This window comes from Podarcis liolepis (assembly GCF_965112155.1).
Source record: "Podarcis liolepis genome assembly, chromosome: 3".
Classification (NCBI taxonomy): domain Eukaryota; kingdom Metazoa; phylum Chordata; class Lepidosauria; order Squamata; family Lacertidae; genus Podarcis; species Podarcis liolepis.
The window spans coordinates 118,522,954-118,546,577 of record NC_139557.1 but is presented as its reverse complement, the minus strand read 5'-3'; the positions used below and the strand labels follow the sequence as shown (position 1 = coordinate 118,546,577).

General features: G+C 41.5%; 2 protein-coding genes across 9 annotated transcripts in view; both read right to left on the bottom strand.

Moving 5' to 3' along the window:
• Positions 1 to 23,624, bottom strand: part of LOC310702766 (uncharacterized protein) — a 286,289-nt gene that overhangs the window by 100,662 nt on the left and 162,003 nt on the right. The gene's annotated exons all lie outside the window — the stretch shown is intronic.
• On the bottom strand, positions 9,889 to 14,481 carry LOC310702803 (uncharacterized protein). Its single transcript, XM_083494965.1, has 3 exons — positions 14,355 to 14,481; positions 11,732 to 11,845; positions 9,889 to 10,190 (listed from the first exon to the last, which is right to left on the bottom strand). Exons 1-3 carry the CDS (start codon positions 14,410 to 14,412, stop codon positions 10,048 to 10,050), a joined length of 315 nt encoding a protein of 104 aa, XP_083351091.1. The 5' UTR covers positions 14,413 to 14,481; the 3' UTR covers positions 9,889 to 10,047.

Below are 23,624 nucleotides of genomic sequence, written 5' to 3'. Positions count from 1 at the left end.
ATCTTCTAGTTGCATCCACTCTTTAATCCAGCAGAATGCTGCTGCTTCAAAATAAATTTTTAAATCTGGCAGGGGAAATCCCCCTCTTTCTTTAGAGTCCGTAAGGAATTTATATTTAATTCTAGGTTTTCCCCCTGCCAGATAAATCTAGATAAAGCTTTCTGCCATTCTTTAAAACATTTTACATTGTCTATAACTGGGAGGGCTTGGAACAAAAAAAGCATCTTTGGCAGCACATTCATCTTAATCACTGAATTCCGGCCCATTAGTGACAATTTTAAATTTGACCTTATTTCCAAATCTCTCTTAATTTCATTCCATAATTTCTTGTAGTTGTCTTTATTCAGATTTTCCCCAGACAGATTCACCCCCAACTCTTGTATCAGCTCCAGTGCTTTAACTGCACTGGAGTCTGGGTCTTGTAATGTCAATACTAGATCATCCACAAAGGCTTTTAATTTATATTGTTTGGATCCTACTGTAATACCTTTAATTTGTTCATCCTTTCTAATCATACTTAGCAAGACCTCTAGAACTGAAATAAACAGCAGAGGGGAAAGTGGGCACCCTTGCCTGGTTCCCTTCTCAATTCTAATTTCCTCCGAAACCACATTATTTACAATAATTTTAGCTTTTGTTCCTGATAGATCGCTTTAATACCATTTAAAAAATATTGGCCCACCCCCATACTCTCAAAATTATATAGCATAAAACTCCAAGATACATTGTCAAAGGCCTTCTCTGCATCAATAAACATTAACATTGCTTTACAACTCTTCCTTGCTTCCAGCTTTTCCAGGATATCCACCACATTTCTAATATTGTCTTTCATATGTCTTCCAGGCAGAAATCCTGCCTGGTCCTTGTGGATATACTTAGATAAAACCTTCTTTAGCCTGTTAGCCATTATATTTGCCAAAATTTCATAATCCACATTGAGTAGGGAGATTGGTCTATAGGTTTTAACATTGGATCTATCTTGACCCTGTTTAGGAATCAGAGTGACATAAGCTGCCTTTCAGGTTTCAGGTGCTTTGCCCTCTCATAAAATCAAATTAGATACTTCTACTAGGGGTTGAATAAGCCAATCTTTCAGTGTCTTGTAATATTTCACTGATAGACCATCAGGTCTTGCCAAGTTGCATTGAGTTTATTGCCTGTTCCACTTCCTGTCTTATAACTGAACCTGTTAGTAGGATCTTTTTATCTTCCAGTATCTGCTGCAAACCATTAGTCTTTATAAATTGCTCAATTTTTACCAAATCCTCTTTGTCCTTTTTATACAGTTGTTTATAATATTTGTAAAAACATTTTCTTATTGAAGCAAGGAAAGGGGGCTACCCTTATGCTATACATATAATCAGTTATCAGTAATCAATATATTCACATATGCTCACATATAATCAGGGTTTACAGTAATTTATAATCCATTTGAATCAAGAAAAGCTTTTGCCTTAGCTAACTGCAAACTGCTTGGAACCGCAAGTCCAGAACCGACCTTTCACCTAGTAACATCCTGTACCCTATAGGAAAGGGGAAGCCATGAATCACAAGGCGCTGGTACAAATATCCCCCTCAACTACAGGCTAAAACTGTCCACAAAACAGGAAGGGCTTAACCACAAAAATCCCTACAGAGCAGATGCGTAAGGGGGAGGTAGCACCAGGAGATTCCCTCCCTAAGCCTTATTTCCCTGTTCTGTCAGAAGTAGGGAAAAGGTCAGACTGTACATCATTGTGCATCATTGTGCAGACAATGGAAAGCAGACATTAGGAGTAAAACTCTGCGTAAGATCAGGAGCATGGCAAGAAGCACGCTAATTGGCTATTTTTCGCTGGCATTCGTGACTGTCTCATGATATGTGATTTGCTCAGGTATATAACCTCAGGACTTTTATCTCTCAGGGTCCCAGACTTTTGGCAAGGATTCTATCTGGGTCCCTTATTGCTCAGCAATAAAACCTCACCTTCTTTTCTCCCATTGCTGTCTCTGTGTGATCCTTGTTACACCCTAAGTGGATACCACTATTTCACGTGCTTCATTATGTCTGCAGGGTTCTCTATAGATTTTTCTTCTGTTACAATATTTGTGATAGTATTTTGCTTTTGACTCTTCTTTAATTGCCAGGCTAATAATTTCCCTCATTTATTTAGAGATTCAAAATTTCTTTGTTTCATCCTTCTCAACTTCCATTCTATTTCTTGATTTACTAACTGTGAATATTGAACCTGTAAGACCTTAATTTCTTTTTGAATCTGCAAATTCTTTGGGATTCCTCTGAGTTTCTTCTCTTTGTCTTTTAGTTGTTCCATAATTTTATCTTTTCTCTCATTCTGTGACTTTCTCCTAGTTGAATTTTGTTGTATCAGAAACCCTCTCATTACTGCTTTGCTGGCCTCCCAAATAACCCTTGTTTCCGTTCCTTGGATCATATTAAGTTCAAAATAGTCCTTTAGGGTTTTTTGGGCCTTATTAACAATTGACGTACTTCTCAACAAGTCGTCATTCATTCTCCATCTGAAGGAACCCTGTACAAACATTTTTAAGTCCATAAAAACTGCATTATGATCCAAGCAAGTTTTAGGGCAAATTTCCATTTTTGTTACTTTAGGAACCAAGTCTCTGGATATCCATATGTAGTCTATTATTGAAAATACTTGGTTTGTATCTGGGGGAAAAAATGAAAACTTTTTCCATTGGATTTCTGGTTCTCCATATGTCTGACAAATCAAATTTGTCAGTTAGGTCAAAGAAAGCCTTAGGTGGTCTGCCAGAGTTCGATGCCTTTGATCTCTGAGTCCTGTCCACCAAAGTAGATGCAACTCCATTCAAGTCCCCCAACAGTATTAATTTGTAATCCATATATTCCAAAAGACTTGTTTCCAAGTTCTTAAAGAATCCCACTTTGCCATCATTAGGTGAATAAATTCCTAATAACAAATATTTTTCACCTTGTGCTGTAATTTCAACTGCTATGTGTCTTCCTTCCTCATCTTTAAATGCCAATTATGGATTCCATTTTTCTTTAATATAGAAAACCACTCCTCTTTTTTTGACTTTATCTGAAGAAATAAATTCTTGACCCAATCTTTTATTTATCAGTATTTTTCTATCTAGTCTTGTATTGTGAGTTTCCTGTAAACAAATTATATCCAAATTCTCTTTTTCCAAAATATGATAAATTGGTCTCCTTTTTGGGGGTGAATTCAAACCATTTACATTCCATGAATAAATTCCCAATGCCATGCTGTCTAATTAGGGGGAAGCAGCCTCCGCCCCCAGCAGCTGTGAGCTTTGTAGTCCAAGTTCTTCCGAGTGCTTTTGCAGAAATCTATCCTTCTCTCCAACAGTCTTTATTTTTTTGCTTTCTTCCTTTAAATTTGAAGGATAGGCCCTCTGGAAATTCCCACCTAAAAAAGATATTATTTTGTCTCAGAATGTCTGCCAAGTCCTTGTATTGGGATCTCAGGTTCAAAAATTGACGTGGGAACTCTTTAAAGAGCACCACCGCTCTATCCTGGATTTTGAGGCCTTTTTCATAGTGATGTCCCAAGATAATGTCTCTTTGCTCCTTAGTCTTAAAGACCACTATGCAATCATAAGTTATTTTAGTTTTCTTTTTAGGCCCAAATCTGTATGCTTTCTCTACCCAAGCTTCCACTTCCTATTTTTTCAAGTCCCAACATTCCACAAAAAATCCTATCAGAGATTCTCTGAGTTTTTCTTCTTCCAGAAAGGGGACCCCCCTCAATCTCAAATACGATTCTTTTTCTTTCAACTGAAGGAAGGTGATCGAATTAGCATTTTCATACTGCAACCGTTCCAAGTCTGGCACTCTAACAGTCTCCAGCTATGCCAACCTTGTGTCATGTGTGGTTATTTCCCTTTTCACGTCTTTCAAGTCGGTACTTGAATGTTCAATCTGTCCACCCAAATTATCTATGCTTGCTCTATTACAATCCAAACCTTCTTTAATGTCAGTTAACATTGACATCACCGACTCCTCAAATTGTGGAGCTTTGGAGTCACGTCTCAGCCTTTCTGAACTCATAATAGCTTAAGAATGTCAAGGTCAGTCTCACAGTCTGGCACAATAAAGGAGAAAAACAAGTTCCCTCCACCAATCCCACGACAGCCAGCCCAGAGGCAGCTTCCTTAATCTTCCAAACTCGCTGAATGCCAAAGACAAAAATGGCAAAGAGAAAATTTTCCAATTCTCTCCTTATTCTGAGGAAGGGGGACATGTTTTAGCCAATTTAGAATGTAGACAGGCAGCACAGGAAAGTTTGTAGCCAAGTCAGTGGAAACGGAGATTGAATGTTTCCTCTTCCATTGTGACGTCCTAATGGAGACTAGTCTTCCCTCCCTGGTGGTCTGTTGCCAAATGGGGAGGTCCCAATTGTATTTCCTAGCTTCCCAAAGTGATAACAAATAAACAAATACCCCCTTTTCTACCAGGGGGGGGGGCAGAATTGCTTGCAGGATTTAAAAACTTTTCCGTTCCTTAAAGGCTTTGGTCTTTGCACACCGATTTTCACCTTTTCTCCCTTTTCTTCCCAATCTTTTCCAATTTTAATTTGAAAGCACTTCCAGATGAGTGACGTCAGTGAGCAGCCCACATCCATAGGTGTGAACGCCTGATTGCTACGCTGATTCTTCTGGATCTTAGTTGTGGAAGTGGGCCTGATCAATCGATTTGTGAAAGCAGGCAATGAAATAAAGATCAGTCTACTGAGATGATCATCTAATTAAACGCATATTAAACTGCAATTGAAAATTTGTATTTTTTTCATTTTTTAAAGAAAGAATCTACGGCTTAATATGACCCACCTCCAGTGGAAGTGCATCATATCTGCCCAATATCCCTCTTGACAGAAGACCTCACCCCGAGTCCCAGGAGCAGATAACTGCAGCCATTGCTTTTCATGCACCCAGGCAGAGCTTGGGTTTTGTTGCCAAGTTGTTTATGTGAACACGGGTGGGATAGGCTGAACTCAACCCAGACTGAAGCCATGACCTAAATGGAGCTGATTATTCAGAAGCTACTGCCTTGTGAGTGCCTATAGGTCGTTGAGAAAGATATTAGCAGTGGGAAGGAGAAACTATGGTAGGAAACCATTTTGGGGACAGTGAAATGAACTGAGGAAAGGGTGTGGGTGTGATAGCGAGATAGTGTCAGTGGCTCCCATGAATGGGCTCACCTCATCCCAGTGCTGCTTATAATTTAATCACCATCTTCTTTTGGGATCAACCCACACAGAATAAATCAGGGATTGTAGGAATTGCAATTCATGTATGATGGGAATTGTAGTCCAACAATGATCAGAGGGTCACAGGGAGACTGCATATCTATCAGCAGTTGTGATTTGACCTGGACATCCCAGAATTACAGAAGTTATCCCACCTTCTGATAGGATGTCAAATGTTTCAACATCTCTTTGGCTCTGCAGCACTGTAAGTAAAGAGAACCTTATTGTTTCATCCAAAGAAGACTTCTGCCTTAGAGCACTTTCCCTTCAGCAGAGATCTTGGGGAAGATTTTAGGCATGCGGTTCCCTTACCTGAACTTTGTTCCGGTCTTTGCAATTGCAGTTGAACTGAACAGTCCAGTCAAAAGAGGTTGCATCAAACTGCATTACAGTCAAGCTGTTACCCAAAATTCCACTTCCGTTTTATCCAGGTGCTGTCAATTTGGCAGCAGCTTTTGTGAGATGACAGGAAATCTATTAATTGATATGGAAAGAAAACAGCATGAGAAAGGTTGTTCTTCAGGTAAAACCTAGGAAGCTCTCCAAGATAAATAGGTTGCATAGGCAATTTATTTTGGCACAACAACACTATAAGTAAAGAGAACTTCCTTTTTCCATCCAAACTCCACTTCCTTCTGCCTTAGAGCACCTTCCCTTTGGTAGAGATCTCAGAGGAAACTCCAGCCCTGAAATTCCTCTACCTGAGCTTTGCTCTGGTCTTCATCCTCTTCCCCGTTGTTGCAAGTAAGAGAGCAGTTCAAGCTCAGTGGGGGAGCATCTGCTACAAATGCAGAAGGTCTCAGATTCAATCCCAGCTATTTCCCTGGATGGAAACCCCGAAGAACTGCTGCCTTTCAGTGTAGACGACCCGGCGGAGACTGTTGGTGACTTTTAGAAATAGGATTTAGTCACACATTTACAACCTGAGCCTGTCCTAGAGTCTTCCCACCTCCTTCCCAAAGCCTAGTTAGCATTTTCCCAGATGTAGGAAGAAGATGGGAGAGCCATAGGACCCTGCCAGAGCCCTCACACCTCCTTCCCAATGCCTGGTGCCCTGCTTACCCAAAGCGAGCACTTAGAATCATAGCATTGTAGCGTCGGTCATCTACTCCAACCCCCTGAAAGGCTTTGGGTGGGAGGTGGGAACATGCCCCTTGGCTTGGCCACCTGTGTGTGGGAATGGGTCACACTGCCCTAAATCTGCCTCTGGACTCAGCTACATTAGTTTTAAATGCAATATAACACCGAGACACCAGATGGTGCTGTAGAGTTCCGTCTTTCACCAACTTGATTTCCCATTATGCGGCTTACAACACACTTTCCTGAAACCCTTTTTGATGTGATCCAGTCTCTGCCTGCAAGAAGGACCTGAGCACAATAGCAGGAATTTCAGTGAAGTTGGGGCACAGACAAACCTGTTTTGCTTTATTGTTCCATTATGTCATAATGATTAAAATGTTGGGATACTGCCAGGGAGACAGAGGCATCAGGCCTCCCCTTCGTCTCCGGACGATCTACCGGTCTCCCGTGGAAACAGCATCAATAAATTAGCGACACGAGCCTCAGACGCATTCCAAGACTCACGCGCGCCCTTTTCGCAGAGTTTACACAACGGAAGGTTCACCCAGGAGAGCATATTTACAGCTTTATTCAACGTTGGTCAGAACAAAGGAAAAACATGACTACCTTGCATCCATGTCGAGGAAAACAGCCAGAACAAAAGCTATATACAAAATGGAAACTCCCAGTGAGCAGGAAGAAAACAGGCATGTGACACACAACAGCCTGTTGCCTTTTTAAGGAGGAATGGAAATATCCTAACAAAAAATAATAATGATAATAATTTCGTGATTTGGACCCCACTCACCTTACTGGGTTGCCACAGCCAGTCTGGGCGGCTTACAGCATATACAGAAACATATTGAAACATCAACACCTCTTAACTGCTGCCAGAGTCCTCTTCCAAAATCCAGGGAAGAAATGAGAACAGCAACCATGAGGGAATGAATAACTAAAATCTGGGCCGTACATGGTGAGAATTAGAGAGGGCAGACAACAAGGAAATATCTTTGCCAAGAAAGGAAGTCTTTTTAGAAGGTACTGAAGTAAGAAGGCATAGGAGAGTATAACACCATTTTTGTTACTTGGAATATTATATTATTTTTGTTACTTTCAATATTATATTATTATTATTATTATTATTATTATTATTATTATTATTATTATTATTATTAGTGTTTGGAATTCATATGGAAATGTAGTCCTAGTGTTTAATTCTAGATGTGCTGGTCCCATGGGTTACCCGAGAGGTGAGGTCCAAGTCTGGTCCATGGTCAAAGGTGCAATGTGGAGGCAGTCCGTAGAAGCTGAAGCTGGGTGCAGGGCAGGGAGTTGGGTGAAGTCAGGAACAGGCTTGCAGGGAGCCAGGGCTGGTCAGGAGCTCAGGCAGGAAAGCAGGACAGGGTTCAGGCAGGAACTAGCAACCAACAAAGTTGTTCCCGCAACTTGGGACTGGGGCTGGCTGGCTTTTGTCTGCCCCGAGGCATAGGGTGGCCCCGATCCTCTGGTGACTCACCTCTCCCGGCCTGGAGGCAAGCACTCCTCCTGCGGGAACTTAGTTCTCTCCATCTCTCTGCCCTGAGCCTCTGCAGCTCAGGAGAGGCTGGAGGGTTACCTGCAGGCAATGGGTCCTCAGGAGTCAGAGAAGACTCAGCTGATGCCTGCACCTAAGGATCCAGCACAGATGAGGACCCTTCAGGCTCATGTCCCAGCCCTGGCTCAGCTGGCTCTGGAGGCGGGGAATCCTGTGCAGGCTGGGATCCCTCAGGTTCAGCATCCAAGTCCGAATCCCAGCCCATCACACTAGATATATTTTTCTACTTGTATTTTATTTTGATTGGCATCTGTGATTATACATTGTCTTGTTATTGTCAGGCTGCTGCCAGCAACTCCCAGCCAGTTGCCAGGAACATACAAAGACAAGGACATGTTTCTTACTGTCCTTTTATAATTCAGTAATTACAGAGAGAGGCTACAGAACCCAGCCTCTTGGATAATGGCGTTGTCCCGAGTGAATCTCGACCCTCTACCCCCGACTCTCCCATGTCCTCATTCATCACTTCTACAGGTGATGCTACGCACCCTCTGTCTTTGAGCTCTTTGCTCTCCGACTTTCAAGGCTCAACAGGTTCTGGGAGAGAGGGGGTCAGGAATGCTTTCTAAAGACACTGTGTCCATCAGCTGTTGCCCCCCTAGTACTTCCTCCTCCTCATCTCCCATTATCTCCCAATTCCCCCCCCCCCCATCTACCTCTGAGCTGTGACCTCCCTCAAGCCCCTGTTGTAAATCTAAACTGTCTTCCACTTCCTCCTCCCTGGAAGGGTCAAGTTGGGGTGGCGGTCTCCACCATTCCTCCTCTGCCCAGTCCCTGACAATTTATGAATTAATGTGTATGAATAAATTCGAAAATAATGAAAGACCCAGATGACTGACCCTGGGATCTTGATCACTAGGCAGCAATAGCTCTTCCTGGTTCTTCAGTTCCTCCCCACCCCTCCCTGGAACCTCTCTGAGTCCCTTCTCTCATTCACAGAAATTCCTACCCCTCAAAAGATTTTCTGAGTCCTACTCAGAGTGGACCCATGAAAATAAATAAACCTAATGCAGCCATGTCCATTAACTTCAATAGCAAATCAAATCAATCTTTATTATGGTCCAGAGACCCAACAAATCGTTACAAAGCAATGCACAATTCATACAGCCTACCTCCAAGTTAAACAAGCATTTTGTTCAAAAGATAGGGATCATTGGTTCTTGCAAACACCATTAAAAACTTTGCCACTTCTAATGTTCTAGGGTTTGTCCGGTCTTCCAATAGAAACCTGACATAGTGAGCCTCTGATTTTCCCGGGTAAGGTACCAGCAAGGGTAATATTAGTTCAGCCCTGGCTTGCTCATATTTTGCACAGTGCAGCAAAATATGTTTTATGGAATCAATGTCTTGAGCACACAAGCAAAGTCTGTCCTGGTAGGGAACTCCTCTCAACCTGCCATCCAACACTGCAGAAGGAAAGACATTTAGTCTGGCTTTGGTGAAAAGCCTTCGATAATTTGCTACTGTCAAGTTTTTAATGTAAGATGTTAACTGAAAGACATGCCCATATTGTACTCCTACTGCCAGTGGACTACAGACTGTGTGTGATCGAGATCTCAAGTCACTGTGTGCATTATCCCATAATCTTTGCTTTAACGTCTTTAGGGCGCCTTCATAACACAGGTAATACAGTTGGGGTATGTGTGACAGACCAATAGAGGTGTCTTTTCTAGCCATGATCAATAGCACTAAATGCCACCGTCAATTATTTGTGGTCACCCACAAGGCAACGGCTCTTTGAAAATCAGCTTCAATTCAGTCATGCTTTCAGTCTGGGTGGAGTTCAGCCTGCCCCACCCATGTTCCCATAACCTGTGTGCATGAAAAGCACTGGCTGCAATTATCTGCTCCTGAGACTACTTGATGAGGACTTCAGTCAAGAGGGATTTTCAGCAGATAAGATGTTCTTTCATAGGAGTTGGGTCATATTTAGCAGTAGGCGCTTTTGAAAAAGAAAACAAAAAAAAATACACATACTATTTCAACTTTGTGAAATTATTTTGTGTTTATTCATCTGAGCATTCATCTGAGGATTTATTTCATTGTCTGCTTTCACACATGTGCAGATCTGCTCCACTTCCACAAGCAAAGATTGAGAAGAACTGGCATAGCCATCGGATGTCTACAACCATGGAGGTGGGTTGCTCACGGGTATCCCTCAAGAGCACAGCACTGTGTATCGATGCCACAGTAACTCGGAAGATTCCGACCAGACGGGCAGGGTTTGCTGAGATCCTCTTGGCAGAACCCTCCCAGGCTATCGCACTCGGGCATTGTTGGTGGTTTATCTGCATCAAAGAAACAAGAGAACTATTGTTGATGGCCCCAAAGTCAGATTCCTCACCTTCAGAAGAAGCAAGAGGATCACAGAATTGTAGAGTTTGAAGGGCTCAAAATAACCTCTAGTCCTACCCCAGACCCTCCAAGTGTCCCTATTTTTCAGGGATATCCCTGATTTAGAGAAACCATCCTGGTTTCTGATTTGATCCCAGAATATCCCACTTTTCCTTAGGTAAAGGGTAAAGGGACCCCTGACCATTAGGTCCAGTCGCAGACGACTCTGGGGTTGCAGTACTCATGTCGCTTTACTGGCCGAGGGAGATGGTGTACAGCTTCTGGGTTATGTGGCCAGCATGACTAAGCCATTTCTGGCAAACCAGAGCTGTGCACTGAAACGCCGTTTACCTTCCTGCCAGAGCGGTACCTATTTATCTACAGGAGCAGGGACAGAGCAATGGGAGCTCACTACGTCGCGGGGATTCGAACTACAAACCTTCCAGTCGGCCAGCCCTAGGCTCTGTGGTTTAACCCACAGCACCACCAGTGTCCCCCACTTTTCCTTGGAGAAATGTTGGAGAGTATGGAGTTATCTAGCACCAGAGCCATCTGAAGATTTTATAATATTTAATGTTTTATTATGTTATTATATATATTTTGGAAGCTGCCGAGAGTGCTGGGCAACCCAATAAGATGTGGGGGGTATACATAGTTGAATTATCATGATGGAATGGGATGTCCCTATTTTCATTGGAGAAATGTTGGAGGGTATGCTACCCTGAAGTGCAGGAATCTGTAGCAGACAGGGAAGAAGGCGTGCAGGCCTAGTCCGCTGAAAAGAATTCTGGCAGGCAATGTGCCCTTTTGGTTTCAGATAGTACATAAGTAGACCAGTTTAAAAAGCCCAGGACACCAATTTTCATGGCCCTCTAGTGGCTATGGTGGCTCATTTACCAGAATTAATGTATTTAGCATTAGCTCTGGAAGTGTGTACAGTGGAACCTCGGGTTGCGGATGTAAACCGTGACGAAGACACGTCCACAACCCACAGCGTTCGTAACCTGCAGGGCCGCGTCTGCGCACACGCTTTATGCGATTTGGCGCTTCTGCGCATGTGTGAGCGGCGAAACCCGGAAGTAACACTTTCTAGTACTTCTCGGTTTCCCATGGTCCCCAACCTGAAAACACATAACCCGAAGCGTTTGTAACCCGAGGTACCACTGTACTCGATTCTGACGAAACTAAGCCTCATGGAGAAAAATACACATTAGAAGGCTCAGTTTGGTCACTTGATGCAGAACCTAGAACTGCAGCTTGAGAACTGAATCATACTTTGTACTACTAAGAATAGGGTTAGTATGCCCTGAGACAATTATCAACTATTCTGATTTATAAAGTGATTGATCACTGTTTCCTTTAGCACAAGCCCTGCTTCTGCTTCCTCCAGTGAAGATCTAGAGCGTAGATCAGGAAATCAGAATGAAAAAGCAGGATTTAAAATGAACAAACATTCCCCCTTGTTAGCATAGCCAACTCACTGTGTTTCACTTACTCTTGCAGCAGTTTCCATTAAAGCCACAGTTGGCTGGAATATTTCCATAGGGACATTTCAGAGTTAGTGGCACCTGGCAATATCCTCCCTGTTCTTTGCAGCTTGTAAGTTGCCCTGTCAAAAGAGAGGGACATAAATTGTCATGATTTGAGAAGACTTCTTGTGCCAAAAAAAAAAAAAAAAAAAAAAGGACAGTAATTGGTTGACAACGTTTTGTTTTGAGCATTGAAAGAGCATTTTCAAGAATGAGACCCAGGCTAATGTAGTGGTTAATAATAATAATAATAATAATAATAATAATAATAATAATAAATTTTATTTATATCCCGCCCTCCCCAGCCGAAGCCTTGCTCAGGGCGGCTAACAACAATAAAACAGTACAAAAGTACAGCACAAACAACACTCTAAAATCATTCATTATAAGATTAATTAATTCAAGCCACTGGCAACCATTGGGCCAGAGCTCTGTGAAGATTGCCGAGGGAGGGAGTCAGGCTGTGCCCTGGCCAAAGGCCTGGTGGAACAGCTCTGTCTTGCAGGCCCTGCAGAAAGATGTCAAGTCCCGCAGGGCTCTGGTCTCTTGTGACAGAGTGTTCCACCAGATCGGAGCCACAGCCGAAAAAGCCCTGGCCCTAGTTGAGGCCAGCCTAACTTCTCTGTGGCCTGGGACCTTCAAGATGTTTTTATTTGAAGACCGTAAGTTTCTCTGTGGGGCGTACCAGGAGAGGCGGTCCCGTAGGTACGAGGGTCCTAGGCTGTATAGGGCTTTAAAGGTTAAAACCAGCACCTTAAACCTGATCCTGTACTCCACTGGGAGCCAGTGCAGCTGGTATAGCACCGGGTGAATGTGATCTCTCAGCGAAGACCCCATAAGGAGTCTCGCTGCAGCATTCTGCACCCGCTGGAGTTTCTGGGTCAGTCTCAAGGGCAGCCCCACATAGAGCGAGTTACACTAATCCAGTCTGGAGGTGACCGTCGCGTGGATCACAGTGGCTAGGTCAGGGCGAGAGAGGTAAGGAGCCAACTGCTTAGCTTGGGGGAGATGGAAAAATGCCGCCTTTGTTGTAGCTGCAATCTGCGCCTCCATGGAAAGGGAGGTGTCGAAGATTACACCCAAACTCTTAACGGATGGTGCTGGCACTAATTGCGCCCCCGCAAGAGATGGGAGTTGCCCCCCCAATCCCATATCGTCCCGTCCCAGCCACAGGACCTCTGTCTTCGAAGGATTTAGCTTCAACCGGCTCCCACGTAACCATCCAGCCACAGCTTCCAAACATCTGGTCAGTGTGTCTGGGGCCGAGTCAGGATGACCATCCATCAACAGATAGAGTTGGGTGTCATCAGCATACTGATGGCAACCCAGCCCCAAACTCTGGACAAGCTGGGTGAGGGGGCGCATAAAGATGTTGAAAAGCATCGGGGAGAGTATATGATCTGTCCACAGGGGCATAGTCTCTCTGAAAGGGATATTTTCTGGAATCTCCTCTGTAGTATTTGTTATGTACTGAATTTCTCATCCTGGGCCAGCAGGGGGATACTGTAGATAGTTATGCAAATGAAGCAACGAAAGTGACGTTCAGTGACTGGATAGTTTTAGAAAGTTGCTACAGTTACATTGTTCTGGAGCTCTATATAAGCAGGCTGATTGAGTTCTTCAGTTCAGTTCTGTTCCGGCCTTTGAATAAACAAGAGCTGTTTGAAGAATCGCTGTGTCGTCTGATATGTTTGCCCACAACTTAACAGTATTACTGATGGGAGCACATTCAGTCCCACTAGGATGTATGCCCTGCATTGATCTGGGTGAGTCAGGTGGCAGAGAAAAGCCAGACAGCTCTCCCTCTCTGGCTTCTGCCTGCAGCCTGCGTATTCTTCAGCGCACATCCAACAGTGCTGGCTACTGCCTTTCTCGCTACAAGCCAGGTGAGGAGGGGGAAAGGCCCACCCATTTGCCCCGGAGAACACCACCACTTCTTTGGTTATACTCATTGGGGCTTTAGGTGGCAACTATGGTGGTCATTCTCTCACAAAGAAGCTTGTCTGGCTAGTTCAACAATGAAATCCTCCATTAGATTTCTACCCTTGCTGATTCCAGCAATCAGAAAGGATTTGGGCATCATGCACACTAACCCCTCCAAACTCACAACAGTATATCTGTATCTGTAGAGTTGTGCATGGACACGAAAGCTTATACCCAGAACAAACTTAGTGGGTCTCTAAGCTGCTACTGGACAATTTTTTAGTTTTTGATTTATTTATTTTGACTGCATCAGACCAACACGGCTACTTACCTGAACAATGTAAATGACCACGATGGAACCTGGAGTGCCGCCTCAGCATGTAGTCTGGACGCTGCTGCTTTCTCAAAAGTCATTTATTCAGATTCAGTTTTATTATGAAATGCTTTCCTTCTTCACCACCCCTATTTCAGCAGCCACACAGGATAGGAAGCTCACTTGTACCCAGTCACACTAGTTCAGAATTGTGTACATTGAGAGGCAGCAGTTCTCCAGCTTTTCTGTCAGGGGGAAAACCCAGCACTTTGCGGAAACACCTGCAATTGAACCTGAGACCTTCTGCATTTGCAGCAGATGCTCCTCCACCTGAGCTTGAGCTGCTCTCTTACCTGCAACAACATGGAAGGGGATGAAGACCAGAGCAAAGCTCAGGTAAAGGAACCTCATGGCTGCAGTTTCCTCTGTGATCTCTGCCAAAGGGAAGGCGCTCCAAGGCAGAAGGAAGTGGAGTTTGGATGGAACAAGGTGGTTCTCTTTACTTATAGTGTTGCTGTGCCAAAGAGCTGTTGAAACATACCTTTGGGGAAAGCTGCAAACAGGTATTTCCAGCAACTGTCAGTATCTGATCCCTCCAGGCCCTTGTCTCTTAACTCATCCTAGAGCATTTATTTATCTTTATATTTATTTACCCACAGAACCACCTTTCTCATATGTTCACAATCTGTCCTGTGCTCCAGGCCATGCTGTTTTATTTCCATAACAATTAACAGATTTTCTGTAATCTCATAATTACAACTTCACAGCACCTACGTAAATGGAAAGTGGAATGTGAGTTAAGAGCTTTGGTGCAATGCAGTTTGACGCAAACTCTTGTGCTTGGACTGTTCAGTTCAAGTTCAATTGCAATACCTACCAAGAAAGAAACTTTTCAGTGTGCTTTTCTCCTGATCTGCACATTTTTAAATGCATTTTGCTTAATATGCTTGTTTTGGTGATGCACAAGGTTGTATGTACACTTTATCCATTATGCTGTTTTTTAAGAAAAACAAAATAGTAATTTTATTTCATCATCCATAAGAAGATTTCACCATCACTGAAATCTTGCCAAATCTGACCCTCAGTTCCAAGGCTCTGAATGGAAGGAAATCCCTAACACTCCACAATCATTGCCTTACAAAACATATGGGGGACACCAAGCTGTCAAAGGCTGCTTGATCAAGTCCATATTCTGGTCATCCTTTCCTTCTAACCCAAGAACATCCTCACAACCTAACCCTTTCTTCATAGAAGAGGTTAGTGAAATATACTCGGAGTCAAGAGTGGATTTCATGCTCTTCAGCTCATATTGGTGAGGAGGAATTGAAGTTCCCCCAGAATGTCTGCTGTATATACATTATTTACACCATGGGTCCCACATGATTGGCTAATTCCGGGATTCTCCTGTAGGCCAATCAGGTTGCGGATTCACTTCCACCTGGAACTGGATTGGGTGGCTCCTGTGGACCAATCAGACTGATGCATTTTGGATCCTATTCAACTCAGTACATAGAATCATAGAATCATAGAATCATAGAGTTGGAAGAGACCACAAGGGCCATCGAGTCCAACCCCCTGCCAAGCAGGAAACACCATCAGAGCACTCCTGACATATGGTTGTCAAGCCTCTGCTTAAAGACCTCCAAAAAAGGAGACTCCACCACACTCCTTGGCAGCAAATTCCACTGTCGAACAGCTCTTACTGTCAGGAAGTTCTTCCTAATGTTTAGGTGGAATCTTCTTTCTTGTAGTTTGGATCCATTGCTCCGTGTCCGCTTCTCTGGAGCAGCAGAAAACAACCTTTCTCCCTCCTCTATGTGACATCCTTTTATATATTTGAACATGGCTATCATATCACCCCTTAACCTCCTCTTCTCCACGCTAAACATGCCCAGCTCCCTTAGCCGTTCCTCATAAGGCATCGTTTCCAGGCCTTTGACCATTTTGGTTGCCCTCCTCTGGACACGTTCCAATTTGTCAGGGTCCTTCTTGAATTGTGGTGCCCAGAACTGGACACAGTACTCCAGGTGAGGTCTGACCAGAGCAGAATACAGTGGCACTATTACTTCCCTTGATCTAGATGCTATACTCCTTGATCTAGATGAATAACAGTTAGTGTCATAACCAAATTGCTTTTCTTCTTATCATCTGCACATTATGCAATCAAGAAGACAAACCACATTTTTCTACATCTTAATGAATGGTCCTTGTTTACTTGTCTTGAGAAGCCTTGGTCCCAGGGGCAGTGCCTAAACGAACAATGTGATCTGTGATTAAAAACTTGTGAAAACGATAGCTGCATTACCGTGAGGCAAGGTCAGATGGCCATCTGTCAGAGATTCTTTGGGTTCTTGTTTTCAATTTTCATTTATTTAATTATACTTTTCACTAATTTTATACATTTCACTTATTTTACAATCCTTTTGACATTTCAAAACTTGACTTCCTTCCCCCTCTTTCTGCGGTTCCTTAAATTTATTTTTAATATCTTCTGCATACCCAAATTAACCAAATTTGCTCATTTATTTCATCTTCTTTAAATATATACCCAGTGCTTTTCTCTGGGGGTACACAGGCGTATGCATACCCTTAACCATTTTGTGAATCAAAGTTTGGCCTCATTGAGGGCCAGTATTTCAATATGAGCAGGAAAATGAAAGTACCCCTAAACATTTCTTTTAATAGAAAAAAGCACTCCTTATACTCTTATAAAACTGCAGGCTTTTACAGTAATCCTGCCAATGCTTTTACCTGTTTATAATTTATCTGTAAATATTCAGTAAACCATTTCCATTCTTTTATATATATATATATAATGTTATCTTGATTTCTTATTCTTCCGGGATTCTTTAGTTGTAATTCCTGCTTTGAAGGGGGTTGGACTAGGTGACCATTGGGGTCCCTTCCATCTCTATAATTCTATGATTCCAAAGTGAGTTGTCCAACTTAGGCAGCAGGCACCGGATACCATGACAGGCAATTGCAGGGAGAAAAGGAAGTCCTGGCTGTTTTCTGAGCAAATCTCAGCAAAATAACCACTACCTTCCATTCATTGCAATGCAGTTTTTGCAGGATTTCCTAAGGAATTGTGTTTTGTGGCAGCTTACCTACCCCATGAGAGGTTAGTTCTCATCTCCATCATGGGCTTCCTAAGTGGTCTGTGGTACATCCGAAAAGAAGATACATATGAACATTCCTCCTCAGTCAAGTCCCTGACCAGAACCATAGCTCATGCACTGTCTAGAAGGTTTTTCGTATCCAGATTGCTGTCTGCAAGACATTTTGGTGCCTAAGGCGAACCACAAAATGGCACCTCCCTCCCAGGGCTGTGTTTCACTTCACCGGAGCTCAGCTCTGGCACCTCTCAGGTGGGTGCCATTTCCACCTATTAGAACATATCTGATATCATTCTAATAGAGGGGGAATAACACTAAACAGGTTAGTGTGGATGCAGACCCAGCTGACATAGTGTACTTCGACTTTCAAGAAGCTTTCGTCAAACCACCTCACCAAGGACTCCGGAATGGGAAGGATAAACACCCAATGCCTAAGCCAAGGTCTCCCTACATCTGAAAGTTTAATAAAGTTGTGGCCAATTTTAATCCCATAACAGCTTGTCATGAGTCATTATTCCTCCCGGGGGTCGCCAGGGGTTGTAGGGACTCTCTCTGGCCATCTCCTTTATCACTAGCAAAGCCTTGTTTCTGCTTCCTTCAATGATAATTCAGAGAGTAGATCAGGAAATCAGGATTAAAAATAAACAGACATTCACACATGAGTCAGACCAACTCAATGGACACCACTTACACCTACTGCAGGTTCCTTTTTTAAAAAAAAAAGAATAATACTTTATTTAGAATTCAACAATAACAAAGTAAAAAACCGCAGTAGTTACTACATCAGTTCATTACAATTGACCAATTTTAACAATAAATAAATAGAAGTCCGATTAGACTCATTGTATTATTATTTCTACTATTTTTTCACACACGGTTCCAAATTATTGTATTGCTTTCTTTGTTTTCCTCAGATATCAAAAGACATTATATTTGTTGTTTTACAAGGATCATTCTATTGCTGCCAGGAGATATTTATTATTATAATACTTTTCCAGGTATGCTTTAAGGAATTTCCCATTCTTTCTGTATTTTCTGTTTTGGGTAACCTCTAGCTCTCCCTGTCATCATGGCCATCTGTAAATATTCTGTCATTTGGACTTGCCACTTTTTTGTCACTTTTCCAATTTTTTTTGCAATTAAGATCCTGGTTGCTACTGTTGTATACATAAAAAGTGCTCTAATTTCTTTTTTGATTTCTGGTGACATTATTGCCAGGAGAAAGCTTTCAGGTTTTGTCTTAAATGAAAACTTAAATAGTTTTTTAAATTCGTTGTAGATGTTATTCCAGAATTCTTTAATGGCTGTGCATTTCCACCACATGTGCATATATGACCCTATATCATCTTTACACCTCCAGCAAGTTGGTGATCTGTTTTATACATCTTTGAGAGTTTTGCTGCAGTGTGGTTGCCATCTGTATTGCATTTTCATAATATTTTCTCTCAGATTATAGCATGCCGTAAATTTACTATCCTCCCTCCACAATTTCTCCCATTGATCCATTTAGATGTTATATCCTAGGTCTTGCGTTCATTTCACCATTGAACATTTCACCAATTCTTCTTTCACCTCCCACTCTAATAGGAGGTTATAAATTCTTGAGATGTATTTTCCTTAATATTGTATTAATTATTTTTCAAATCTAGATGTTTCCTTTGTAAGACCTTCCTTTTTATCTAAATTCTATCTTTCATTTATCTGAAAATATTGTAGCCAGTCTGTCAGGTGTCTTCTGATTTCTTCAAATTCTTTTAATTTGATGTTATCGTTAATTTCTTCTATTAATACTCTATATGTGGCCCAGTCTCCTTGCATATTTTTCTTTTTAACAGGCAGGGCTTCTGTTGGTGAAGTTAATAGGGGAATTTTTGGTTCTAATATTCCTTTATATTTTATCCAGATCTTGTATAACGATTTCCTTATAATATGATTTAAAGATCCCCTATGGACGCTCACCTTTTCATAAATGACGCGTGCCACCTGTATTGGTTGTCAAACCCTCCAGGTTTAGCACGTCTGTGTCTCTTAGAGTAATCAAGTCTTTTATCCATACCAATCCAGCAGCAGCATGGTACAGTTCTAATTCTGGTAGGGAAAACCTCCCCTCTCCCTTTGATCTATAAGTATTTGATGTCTGATTCTTGGTTTTCTTCTATTCCATATAAATCTGGCTATGTCTTTTCCCCAACTTTTAAAGCATTTCATTCCTCCCAATATTGGAATGGTTTGGAACAGAAAAATCATTTTTGGTAGAATGTTCTTTTTTTAAAAAAAATGATATTTATTGAAAAATTTTTAGAATTACAAAAGAAAACAAGGTAGAAAAATGAAAGAAAAAACCAAGAAAAAACAAACCACATCAAACAATACAAATTAATAAAAATCAAAATAAAAAAATAACACAACACGATCAAAAGACAAAAATATACCACAAACATTTAAAAACAAATCCAATATTCTCAAATCCTTAACTGCCATTACCTTCTTTCTTTGACCTCCTCCTCCTCCCTTTTTTTGTATCCTAGTTGTTAATTGTCGCAGCAAATCCTTTCCATATTTCATAATATTCTGTCATTACATTACCTTAATCTATTTTAATCTTATTTTACTATAAAAAACCTTAAAGCTTAAATCTTAAATCTTTTACCAATTTCTCATAACCATAATATTCTTACATAATTCTTTGAATATTTTTACTAAAGCCAAATAATTTCGTTCCAACATTTTTCTAACATTCATCAATTTTGTAAAACACTCCTAATAGAAAAAACAAACAAACAAACAATCCAATCAATCATCTTCTGAATACATTGTCCTACACGGTCAGAAGTCTATTCCCACGATCGTAATCTGTAGCAGCTGCAAGCTCCCCGATTCAGAATTGGTTAGAAGAAGAAGAAGAAGAGTTTGGATTTGATATCCCGCCTTTCACTCCCCTTCAGGAGTCTCAAAGCGGCTAACATTCTCCTTTCCCTTCCTCCCCCACAACAAACACTCTGTGAGGTGAGTGGGGCTGAGAGACTTCACAGAAGTGTGACTGGCCCAAGGTCACCCAGCAGCTGCAGGTGGAGGAGCGGAGACACGAACCCTGTTTCCCAGATTACGTGACTACCGCTCTTAACCACTACACCACACAGGCTCCCTCTAGGGGGAAAACATCTATTTGTTCTTTTCTTTTAAAGGCAGATCTAACAACAAAGTTTCATTTTTCAGTTATTTTGTCAATATTTGTTCCTCTAAAATGCGAAAGGAAGCAATGGAATCACTATGTTTCTCTTCTTTTAGCTATCTGTCAAAAACGTTGGTCTCTGGTCAATGAGCTTCAAAAAACGTCAGTCCTGACACCCCGCTCCAGGATCAAGACAGTGGAAAATTACTTTGCTTTACACTCACTTCTGCAGGTTTAAACAGTCCAAAAAAAAAAAAAAAAAGAAATCCCCCCACTTCTCCTGCTTCCGAAGGGGGTTCAACAATCTTAAATGGTGAATGTTAATCCTTTACAAGCAATTTTCTGAACTCTAGTTTGCCATGTCTTTGCTTTAATCTATCTACAAAGAAACGGAAGGCTGACTTCCTGTTTAGACCTTCCCGTTTCAGTGCCAAATTGCAATAAACTTTTAAGTCCAATTTTCCTTTCTACTTGCAAGTCCTTATTAAGAGTCCAATTGTCCGAAATTTAAATACGGTGATTGTTTTAAAAGCCAAATTGTCTCAGGAAAAAGGCAGCGCTCTCCGGCAATGGCTGTGCAGCTTCGCTCCACGGAAGAAGCGGTTGACTCTTAGCACCGTGCCACCTCCCCCTCTTCGCTCCGGAGCCCGTTAGTGGGTTCCTTTGCGGGTTGGGGGGCACTAAGGGTGCCCGCCGAGTCACATGGTCACAGGCTTCATTCGCCTGTGATATTTGAAAGGGTCCCCGCTTCGCCGTGGCGGAAAAGACCCATTTCCTGTGGAGCTGGTCCCTCCAGATCAGAGGGAGTCCGCCATTACCGATGGCGCCACCCCGGAAGTCCAGTAGAATGTTCATTTTGACTACTGAGATCCTGCCCTATAGGGAGAGGTGAAGTTTATTCCAAATTTCCATTTTTTTTTATCTCATTCCAAGTTTTTGTGTAATTCTCCTGATACAAATTAATACATTTTGTTGATATCCAAATTCCCAAGTATTTTACTTTGTTTTTAATCTCCAAGCCCGTGATGTTTTGTAAGTCCTTTATCTCCTCAGATCTCATATTTTTAACTAATAAATTAGTTTTTTTGAAGTTTATTTTGAATCCTGCCAACCTTCCAAATTTGTTAATTGTTTCTATAGCTGCTGGAATACTTTGTTGAGGATTCTTAGTTGTTATTATCAGGTCATCCGCAAATGCTCTGATTTTGTATGACTTTACTCCTATCCTAACTCCTTTTATTTCTTCGTTTTTTTCTAAGAGTTTGTAATAGTGTTTCCAACACCAATATGAATAAAAGGGATGAAAGGGGACATCATTGCAGGTTCCATTACTGCCACAGTGGCCCAATGTCATTTTTCCATAGATGCAATTTATAGTTGGGGGATATCAAGATCCTCTAAGTGCGTTACAGAATAATTGCCCTGTGTAAAAGAGAGGGAAATAAATCATTAACAGAAGGGGTTGCCAACTTTTCCCTAACTAGAACCCTGCGTATTTAATGGGATGACCAACTTTTATATGCTTCTGCTGCCCATCAGCCTGCTAACTACTGGTTCATTGGCCAACATTAGCAAGGACAAACATTAACATGTATCACTAGAAACACTCCAGCTGATTCCTGAACCTTGTAAGGGTGCTGACACTCAGCTGCATCCAGCCCGATAGATGGGGCATAAAACAAACAAACAAACAAACAAACAAATAATAATTACTATTGCTCCTGGGATCTGATCTGAACAGCTCCCAATTTGTTGTTGTTTAGTCGTTTAGTCGTGTCCGATAGGTTACTTACAGTGTAGCCGTGCCAAAAAGATGTTGAAACACACATTTGTGCATCTGAGTGGGAAATGCTGCAAACAGATATTTCTTGCAATTGTCAGCATCTGAACCCTCCAGGCCCCTTTTCTCTTAACTTATCATATGCAATTTATTCATCTTGCAGATCAGCCCACCCAGCATTTACCTGCAGAACAATCTTTCTCATCCTGTTCTGTTTTCATACCAATTAAGAGATTTCCCATCATCTCACAAAAGCTGCTCCTTTTTTAAAAAAATAATATTTATTACTTTTCCAACAATTTAAACACTACAAAAACAAAATAAACAATACAATACAATACAAAAACAGCACACAACACCAACACATTAAACTAACAAAACAAAACAAAAACAGTTTAAAACACATCAAACAGTTTCAATATCTTATCTTTCATTCACTTATTTCAATGACCTCCTCTCACCTCCCTTTTTGTATTCCACTTCTGTTAATTGTTTCAGCAATTCCTTTCCATCTTCCTCTGCTTTCTATCCTTTAATTATCTTAACACATTCTAACCTTATTTTCCCCTTTAATACTCTATTAATCTATTTATACTTAAGCTGCTCCTAACTTCATGGCGCCTGGATAGAAAAGAAGTGGAATTTTGGGGAACAGCTTGGCGCTAGTGCACTTTGATGCAACCTCTTTCGGTTGGACTGTTGTGTTCAATTGCAGTTGCCATACCAACCAAGAAAGAAACATTTCAGTTTGCTTTTCTCCTCCTCTGCATCTTTTTTGGATGTATTTTGCTTAATGTGCTTGTTTTTGTGATGTGTGTTGTTTTATGTCCATTTTCCCCATTATATGCTCTCCGCCCCCCCCAAATACCACATAAAATATTTTATCCCATTGTTCATAATATAAAAGCACAAACAAGAACACCAAATGCAAAAAATAAAATAAAACCAAAGGATTTGAGGGAACAAATACTAGTAGAAATATTGTTTAAATTCTTTTGATCAGTTGTACTCTTTGGCTTTGGCTTTGATCAGTTGTACTCTTTGGTTTAAATTCTTTTGATCAGTTGTACTCTTTTGGCTCTTCTGGGGCTGCGTCTGCATGTCCTCTTCCTTTCTGCTACAGATTCCTTAAATGTTCCATTGAGTCCTTCCAACACTACAGTTCTACGATCCTCCCTCATCTCCTGAAGCTGAGCAATCTGATTCCAGGCTCATGAAAGTGCAATCGATTACAGATTTCCTTCTTTCTTTTATTCAGGATAATCATCAGTGTGTGATAAAATGGAGGGTTCTGCCAGAAGGGAATCACCAAACGTCTGGTCTAAATCTTCCAGTTTACTGTGGCTTCAATGCACAATGCTGTTCCCTTCAATGACATCAGTGAACAGCCCACATACATAGGTGTGAAAGCCTGATTGCTACGCTGATTCTTCTGGATCTTTGCTTGTGGAAGTGGGCCTGATCAATCCATTTGTGAAAGCATGCAATGAAATAAAGATCATCTAATTAAAGGCAAATTAAACTGCAATTGCAAAATTGTATTTTTTCATTTTTT